At 37.9% G+C, this 9,562-nt stretch overlaps 2 protein-coding genes across 11 annotated transcripts in view; both read left to right on the top strand.

Annotated features, from left to right (window-relative positions):
- Nucleotides 1-5,634, top strand: part of LOC112460052 (glutamic acid-rich protein-like) — a 12,965-nt gene extending 7,331 nt beyond the window's left edge. For 2 of the 3 annotated variants that reach the window (XM_025024491.1, XM_025024492.1), the window contains exon 6: nucleotides 1-1,022. This exon is cut by the window's left edge and continues 1,825 nt beyond it. In XM_025024491.1, the coding sequence (XP_024880259.1) occupies nucleotides 1-465 (465 nt within the window). In that variant the 3' untranslated portion in view covers nucleotides 466-1,022. Of the gene's footprint in view, nucleotides 1,023-2,300; nucleotides 2,773-3,143; nucleotides 3,477-3,658; nucleotides 3,718-4,115; nucleotides 4,289-4,429; nucleotides 4,593-5,025 lie in introns of those variants that run through there. The other variant, XM_025024493.1, reaches the window with a different exon arrangement.
- A 3,175-nt stretch (nucleotides 5,635-8,809) lies between these two features.
- Nucleotides 8,810-9,562, top strand: part of LOC112460070 (PDZ and LIM domain protein Zasp) — a 36,746-nt gene continuing 35,993 nt past the window's right edge. For 3 of the 8 annotated variants that reach the window (XM_025024520.1, XM_025024518.1, XM_025024517.1), the window contains exon 1: nucleotides 8,821-9,230. In XM_025024520.1, coding sequence (XP_024880288.1) covers nucleotides 9,126-9,230 — 105 coding nt within the window. In that variant the 5' untranslated portion in view covers nucleotides 8,821-9,125. Of the gene's footprint in view, nucleotides 9,231-9,562 lie in introns of all 8 variants that reach the window. The other 5 variants (XM_025024525.1, XM_025024521.1, XM_025024524.1 and 2 more) reach the window with 4 other exon arrangements.

Here is a 9,562-nt window from a genome sequence, read left to right as displayed (position 1 = left end):
CAGTCGGCCGAGGATTACGTTTCCACCGAGGTCTTCCATCGTGGTAGTAGGCGACTCTCGAGATCGATCAAGCGAGAAGAGCAGGGAGAAGAGAATGTTCTGTCAAGTGTTCTCCGCTCGACCGGCGATTACGTATCCAGCGAGGTGTTCCATCGCGGAAGCAGAAGATTGTCAAGGTCGTCCAGGAGGGAATCCGTTTCCCTCGTGACTCCCGCTTCGTGGGGCGGTTTGAAGAGCATGCACTTCAATCTGCCTTGGTTCTCATTCAGGATGACCGAGAAGAGCAGCGGGGAGTGCGAGGAGAAGATCAATCCCGAAATCGAGCGCGACAATCGCAGATTATCGTTCGTACCGACGATTCTCTATCAGGGTATCACGAACCAGATCGGTATTGATTTCACGAAGCTGGCGGTTTATGCGTTCGTACCTTGTACTTCGATCATCCTTCTGTACATGTATAAGTAGTCATTGTCATCTAACGATCATCTTATGACGTTTATATCTTGTTTCTTTTGATGCTGCTGATATAATTAAACTGCAGATGTAATTTAGAATCGATCCAAAACTCAGTTCTGAATTCATTTAAGAATTCAATGTCAGTTTGTTAATTTCAATACGAATACGCCTATCCCGTGATTGTATTTAGATTTAATTATAGATATCACTTGTCCCGAAATGATTCTAACTGACCTCAGATTATTGTTACACATCTCTATATTTGTTCTAGAAACTCTCACAGATACTAGGTCATCGTGGATCACTGACATTCGTATAAAATGTCTCGTAAATGTGTCCTTGAATTTTACTGTAACCGTATGTTTGGTTTTTTTTGTTATTAAAATAAGTGTTACCAGAGTGAATTCACTGTAAAATAATTGGAATGCAAAGGTAATTAATGTGACCAATTCAATACACAAGCGAAAAAGTGATTAACGTTTTCCTTATGTGATTCCTCAAATGTGTGAAATATGTTAATATGATTAAATATTGAAATAATTAAATGTTGAAATGGATTATTTATACTTAGACTTCCTTATAAATTTCTTTATCGATCAACCTTTTTACATAACAAAAAAAAAGAGCAAAAAAAATTCGAAATCTGACGTTTTATTATACGTATCGCACCCCCAGAAGAATAGAATACTGTCACAACTAAAAAAATTCAATTTTGAGTTAAGTTAACAAAAAGTATGCCTAAAATGTTACCTACGTGCTATTATAGTATTACAAATCTATGCGAAGTCCACTGCAGAAGTGTCGTTATTCTTTTAAACCGGTTATGTTGCGGTTTCCTGAATGAATAGTGTCATAAGTGAATCACAGTAAACTTCTTCAAGAAATTGCTTTATATGTTTATCATAGTCACAATTAAATTAAATTTGTTTTTCCTCTCTCCCAAAAATTGTGAATTTTTGAGTTATAACAGTGTTCTTCTAGAAGTGCGATATATGTACTTTAACTCGTATTACAGTTTATTTATTTTTTATCGCTATCCTAATTATTTAGTATTTATTATTGACTTGAGGTTCATTACCTATACGTGTGTTCCTTATTATAAAATACTATATCTATTTAAATTCTACATAAGTGCCAATTTGATACAGTATACTCTAAATACAAGACTTCCAATTTGGTTATTTAAAAAGGTAAGTACATATACGATAATGTATTTTTTTTTAATAGTTTCTTAAATAAAAATTTATAATATTTGTCAATTATCATAAAAAATGGTCACAATTCTTGAATATCTTACATATAATTTTGTTAACGAAGAGATAAGTTCATCAGTTAAAGCTATTTATTTTTTAAAATAATGTCGAAAGAGATATTATTTTGTTATTTTCAAAAATAATATTTTTTAACAATTGCATGACATTAATATGTAGATAACATTTCCAAGATGAAAGTAAGATTAATTTTTCTGTTATCGTCGATCTTTTAGATTTACGAATTTTTTAAAATATGCTCTCTTTTTCTCTTTATTTTCTACAAGCTAAAAATTACTACAATTTGTAAGATAGTTTTTGACATATATGTGTCTATGTTTCGTTTTGCTGTAAACAATCATTTCTCGTTATTCAGATAAAAATTTTAAAACATTTAAAAATCTTATGAAAGATTAGATAAATTCTTCTATAGATGTTTTAAAGATTTAAATAATATTCTAAAGTTTTAAATAATGTGTCAGAAAGAATTTTGCAAATATTTGGAAAACTAAGAGACTTCTGTCATCTAAAGACGAAATTCTTTACATGCTTGTCCAATATATTTCTACAATCTCAATCTTTCTCACGATTCAGACAACGACTCCAGCTGCGACACCGGAGCTCGCATGCAGGGCAGAGCAAGAGGGAAAATCTGATTCGCGTCCCGTATCAAAGGCAGAAGGAGAAAAGAAAGGCGACGAGGTCGACGAGATCAAAGCGGAAGAGAGACCAGAGTTCAAGGAGGAGGATCATCGTCCCGAATCTTGCGAGGCAAGATCAACGCAGGACGAGCAAGTAGCGACCGAGGAGGACTCGAGCGTCTCCACGACAGATCCGGCTGCGGCAAAAGCCAATAACGAGAAGATCAAGCAACTGGTATCCACGGAGATCGGCCTCGAGCAACAATTGGAGAACGTGCAGCGACAGTTGCTCGCTCTGAAGCAGCTACCGAGCGAGATTGAGAATCACCTGAAAATCGTGTCCGAGCAACTGCACAAGATCATGGAGCTCAGCGGCGTGCAGCGGTCCGTTGGCAACGGAAACGGTGGCCGCCGCGGGTCGTCAGGTGACCGAGATTCGTAATCGCGTTCAAAATAGCCAGAGCGGACCTTGACGATTATTCTCTAGGCATATTTTCGAGTTTCGTCGCTATGCGACGATTCGATTCTGAGTGGGTGCCAGTTCTCGCGTCCGTCGTCACATTAAAAAACGAGATTCGCGTTCTATCGAAATTAAATAACTTTATTTCCCCCAGCAAAAGATTTCTTTCACAACTTACTTTGTAAAGAAAATTTTTAACTTGTTTATGTTCATATTCAGATTAATTTGAATGTATAAAAATGTAGCCTCAATTAGATGTAGAATTTTTAAAAATTTTACATAGAGAAACTTTTCCTTTTTGATAGCGCGCTTTAATTTTGACTTATTGTCATTCAGAGGAGAATGTCGCGCCGCGGCGGAAGGATGAGGAAGAGCTGAAGGAACAGGAGGAACAGGATACTGACGAGGAGGACGAGGAATTTACGGAGACTTACGATTACATCGAGGAGATTGCGTGTTTGGAGCGCAAGACGTCATCAAGGTCAACGCCGCAAGTGATCGAGCCTAGCGATGACGAGGGGGAAATGGAAGAAGAGGAAGCGGAGACGAAGGAATTGGACGGTATGATTTCCGTGAAGAGCGAGGACGAGGAAGGAAGCAGAGTGAAGAAATTCATCGTTTCCTATGAAACTAAGCTTCTGAAATCGCCCAGTCCGGCCCCATCGCATGGTGAATATTATTTTCATTTTATCATGCGTTAACTATATTGAATTTTGCGAAAACATAATTAAACGATGAAATGTTACTTCATAATAACGCAAAGTTCCGAGATATTAAAAGATTTTTCGTTTATTATATACTTGAGATAGATATGAGATAATGTTGTCAAATACAACAATGCTACATTATAGGAAGTTTCGAACCAGATCCTAAACTGTCACCAAAAGACCAAGTTATACAGGAATTGCAGGTACCCCCGATAAATGGAATGATTCGTGTTCTACCTAGGTTGAAATGATAATCGTACTGTTCTCCCTTTTTATTAATCGTGCTAAAAAATTACAGACTTGTCAAATGTTAATGAAAGTCCACCCTATTTCGAGATAATAATTACGTAAATGCACGATGAATCGAATTATATGTATTTTTTTTACGATTTATATCCCTAATATCCTTATTTTGTGAATTTATCGTTCCTACATCACCTCTTTTTGCTATAAATCGATTTTTGTATTGATATCGAAAGGGTATATATATATATGTCGTGAATCCGAATTTCGTAATTTTGTTTTCTTTTACGCGACCGATGCATGGTGAACGTTTTCGAATCTGAACAAAGTCGTTAATTTGTCGAATTCTAACTTTCAGCAAAGGGTGCACAAGAAAGGCAAGAAACCCTCGCAGGAGCTGTGGCCCCAGGCTAAGCAACTCGAACTTACGCAAGGTCGCAGATGGAGATGCCCGAACGACTTCTTCAACGATGAGATGATAGCGGAAGTGTTGTCCTCCCAAGCCGAAGTCATTCGCGGTAAAGCGATGGGGTAAGACCAATTTTATGACACTGATAAAAAAATTTTGAAACGAGTTAAAATTATACTACAAGATGGAAAGAATCCCGAGAATAGGTATTCACGATTGTTCTGATCCCAAGTGAAAAGGTTTTAAATCGATCGATTGTACAGAGTAAACTTCAAGAAGTTTGAGAAGACGAGCTTACCAAATTATGATTACCTGATGAATTCGAGTGTTTATAAGATGATTCATAAAATGGAGCGAGAACCGAAAAGTGGCATCCCCGCCAGACCCCCTAAAGTCAATGCGGCGGAAGATATAATCGAAAGAGTTGTAAGCGTCTCTTTGTAATTTTTCACGGCCGTCAATATAAATCGCTTAGACAGAATGGAGGTGATGATAATTAATTGTGAAGTCGTGACAACCGAAATATTTCTTAAGCGATTTTAAATGTGTTTACGGAAATATTTTAATGAAGCTGCCGGTAGCAGATACTGCCAATTAATCATTGTCATCCCAATATAATTGTGTGTTATTAGATCCCATAAATATCAAATCTTATCTGATTTCAAACTAACTAAAATTAAACAGATGACATAATCTGTCTGAGTAAATAATTCCAAACAAAATAACTCAATCGAATTAAAATTAAGTAGTTTAACATCTATTAAATTAATTAAATTAAGGTAACAAGACTACTTTTATTCCAATATTATTATTAACCGAGGGAGAACAAGGAAAATCTAATTTTTTAATATATTTTCAGAAATCACCGGCGTTGAGTGTTGTAGACGACAGAAGCGCTCGAAGCGTCAGCCACTAATGCAGCATCGTTCATAGATGATCAGAATGTAATATCTTATTCATACGCGAAAAATCTAAAAATCGTGTTTGAAGGATGTATTAAATCCATATATTTGATAAATTCAAGGAAACCGTTAGAAATTACTAGGAATGCAATTATCTGGCGTGTTGATCGCGTTTGAAGAATGTTACCGTATACTATCATCGAGATACAATGTGGTTGTAATAATTCTAAGCACGTGTGTGTGTGTACGTATGTTCGTATTCAAATCGCCTCGAGAAAGATTTTCCCCGCCGGCACACTGCACGTATATCAAAGAGATTAGCCTTTTTCTGTAAATTTCTGTACACGCGCGTTCAGATCAATTAATTCAACAAATATGTAAATGCGCCAAAGCATGGTAAATGTAATTAATTTGCGAATTAAGTATGTGAATTCAATTAATTTGCGCAAAATGCAGTTATACCTTGTTATTGTACATTTTTCTATAGTTGTAAACTGTAAAATCAAACAATCTTACATCCTGCCGGAATAATCAAGCATTATACTCCTCAAAATGTATGGCATTATTCTTTTACCAACAATACATATTATAATTACATCGTTATACAGGTTGTTTAGTGATCAGGTGTGACTAACAGGTAGTAGCGTCTGGTAATTAATTAATTTTTCGAGAAAAGTGATTTAGAAAGTGAATGTACGTGAAAGTAGCGTGCGTCCATTTTCATTTTATATTGACACTTACGTCCGCGTCCACTCGCTAATAAGGACATTAAGGTATTAATGGAAGCTGAGGGATCCATTTGCCTACGCCTGCTTATTATGCATTCCGGGAACCGATAGTATCGCCGTTAGTTTCTGTTAGCTTCTCGAAGCGATCGCGATACACTCTGTATACCGCTGTACGCTACGGGACCATCATTCCCACGTGGGGTACAGCGTGTACGCGTGGGTTCGTCATTCCGCTCAACGCGGATTACCCGAGGCGATTGCCGGATCTCCGGAACACACGATGATTGAAGTCGACCTAGAAAGGCAAGTTTCCGAGTAAACGACCGCAATTGTACGCTCGCTCGGAAATCCGTGCGGATGAGTCGCGAGGCTTACTTTCTCCTTTCCGGGGTTTCCGAGGTCCCTGTTATCCGCGTCTCGCGTATGCGTACGACCAGCTGAGTCACGTCTGCCTTCTTGGCCGATGAACCTCTTTAGTTTTCTCCTTCTCTCTCTTTTCTCTCTCTCTCTCTCTCAATTACTCACTCTTTCCCTCTCTTTTTCACTCTCTCTCCTCCCCCCTCTCTTTCTCTCTGTCCTCCTCTCACTCTTGCTTGTTTAGGGTCCTCGATCGTGACGTTGGCCCCGAGCAATTTATGTAAAGCATTCTAGGCATGATTCACGAACTAGTTCGCGCTCTCGTGACCGCCACCGGCGCAGAATGCAGTCGCCGCAAGCGCGGGTGCGTCCATCAAGGTATCCTGTCTGCGATTTTTCGAACTCGCACGTTATACCATTGATACGTTACATATCGATTTATGAGAAGATGCGTTTTGTTTCGGCTGTTGTATTTAAGCATGCTCATATCTATTACATATATATTATATCTAAGAGAAAAAGGAGGAATTAAAATAAAAAGTATTAATTGTACTGACAAAAATACTTAGGAGTTTTGGCAAAATTGGAACCTAACATTTTAATAGAATTTGAAACTAATAACATTTTTTTATATTGGGAAAAAAATTACACTGATATATAATAAACAATGTCGATTGGACCTTTGTCTCTTTCAGAGTAGATTTGACACTATTAATAATTTAATATTTTATACATAAGTTTTTGCGAGAAACATTATCAATTCTGATTTTGACGACAAAATATATATTTAATGTGACGCATAAATTAGTCTCGATGTGATCCTAAAAAATAAAGTTATATTAATTATACATAACTGGAAAATTGGAATAGTCGTTGTCAGATTAAGACTCTGTCAGATCCTAGAAATTAATGTTTATTGAATTTTAATGAGAATGTGAATTTAAAGCAGTTAAATATTTTTGACGAAAAGCTCGTAACATAATTTTATTGCGTGCCTCATGCAAAGGAATTCTCATATAATTTTTGTATACGGGGAAATAAAGGGGACAAGAAATTCTTTTCTCCAGAATAATTCATGTGTGTTTTCACCGCCACGGCGCGCGTCAATTTCGATAAATTCATATCTGATTACTGACATGGAAAGTATGTGACAGCGCGTTAAAATTTATTTAACGATCGAGTTTTCATTCGTAACCTTACACGACCTATTGATGACGATACTTAGGTCGTGACTTAGGTCTATCTCGCTCTTCTCATACATCGGAAGAAAATCTTCGAGATTCAGATAAAGGAGATTCCAAACATGCTCATATATACAATTAAAAAATTCAATTCCTTCTTACATGCTAACGCGCATTTTAATATACACATCAACGATAAAACTAAAAAGAAAATATAGTAAAAGAAACCAAGAGAAGATAATTGAAAAAATAACTCTTTCCTTTATACTTTACCTAAATAACTTCTAACATAGCCTAAAAATTTAAAATTTTTAATTCATAATTATTTATTTGTTAAATCTCTATAAGTAAAATAAAATAAAATTCTTTGTGCGATAAAAAATATATTTAGAAATTCTCCTTTCGAAATTAGTTAACAGTTTGCCGAAATTTCATTCATGATTATCATATTTCTCTCAATTTAAAATAATTTAGATCACATCGAACAAAGCCAGACAGAGTGGCGCAATTAGCGTAGTAGCGGAGAAGAACGGAAGAGACGCAAAACGCGTGCGCGCTCTTCTTGTCATGGTCATCGAGATGGTCAACTCGACATTCCCGATCTTGCCTCGTCCTTTTCCTTCGATCTGGTCCTCCTCTTTCCGTCCTGGCGTTATATCTTATTGCCTGCATCTTCCTCCCCTTGTCTCCTACCGCCATAGTATAAGGAGCACCTTGCACGATGCACCGGATGCATCGACATCCGCTCAGTCGTTTGAGAGGATATCGTTCTGGGAATTTTGTAATGAGTAATAATAAAAGATAATGTATTATTTTAATAATTAATTCGGAGGACGCTCCGTTTACTTTTCCGCCGTCTACCTTGGTTCCTTAGTCTCTATTTAGAACGGCGCTCGATTACATTCCGTCGCAGACTATTATTTCGCGACCTTATTTCAGAATCCGATTGTCTTCGCTTCGTAACTTTGCGACAAAGGTGGTCGTCGCGCGAAGAATTTGCATTATTTCGGACATTAAGAAAGATTCCAACGAAAATAGTTTGCATTGCAAGGAGGAATAATTCTGTCTTGTTCCTGCAAGACATCGGTTTTATTTTACTGTGTCTAAATCTAAATACCTTTCTTCTGAAAGATCCAAATGGTTTCAGATTCGAATTCAATATTGAAACTGTTCGATTGTCTCGGATGCTGATTTTGAAATTGACTTAAAAGACTTTTGATTGAAATTTCGCCATTTATTTTCGCGGAACGTCGCTGTTCGAGAAAGATTCCTGCCAGAATACAATAAATTTGTCTCTTTTTCCTCTCTCCATCCCCGCCTTCCATCCAGCTGCCTTCTACCCACCACGCATTTCCCTCCATCCTCCTGCTATCTCCCTCCTGCTATTCCTTCCCTTTCCTTCCGCGCTCTCGCACTCCTCCTCTTCGTTCCGAATCGCGTGGCGAGGAGGCCCCGCTGCCCGACTGACCGTCCTCGGCGCCTCTTATACCTTTACTCCGGTCTGCGCGTTCTTCAGGGAACGTACGTGCCCGTTTCACGTTCCACTCGAGAGAGCGCGATACATATACCCCCGTTTTATAGAGTACACGTATACACAAACGGCCAACAAACGGACGTTGTCGACCCCAATTGTCAGTGGTGCATCGCGATATCTCCAAGGTATAGCCGAGCCGAGCTAAGGGCTCGTTCACCAACAGCCGTCGTCGCAGTTTTTCGAGATCGATTTCACCGTTCGTTCGTACGATCGTTTAATTTCGACCTACGGATCGACAGTTCGGGCAAGACAGTGATATGGCACAACTGATCAGCGTCAAGCTGTCCAGGTTCGACGGGTCCCCCTGGGGCTTCCGTCTGCAAGGCGGCAAGGATTTCGGCACGCCGCTCGTCGTGCAAAAGGTGAGTCAATCTGGATCGTTCACTTAACCCTTTACTTTGATGTCCGGGACTTGACGTCAGCTATGATTTTTTTTCTAAGAATTTTATCAACTGTGATATGATAGAAGTGATAACGTAGGTCTCTCCCTCACAAATCTCTTTCGGAATATACCTATTTACGTTATACGTATTGACATAGCGTTATGATGTTTGTAAAATATTTAAAATTGCTTGTTCGTTATATTAATATATTAAATTATATTATGTTATATTTAAATAAATTTTAACAAATAATCTCTATATATTGTGATAGGTGTAACTCGAGTTAAATAACTGTGCGATGCGATGACGCA

This window comes from Temnothorax curvispinosus, unplaced genomic scaffold (assembly GCF_003070985.1).
Source record: "Temnothorax curvispinosus isolate PA1 unplaced genomic scaffold, ASM307098v1 QBEX01010307.1, whole genome shotgun sequence".
Taxonomy (NCBI): domain Eukaryota; kingdom Metazoa; phylum Arthropoda; class Insecta; order Hymenoptera; family Formicidae; genus Temnothorax; species Temnothorax curvispinosus.
The sequence above is the reverse complement of the archived record's forward strand: the minus strand, read 5'-3'. Positions and strand labels throughout refer to the sequence as shown.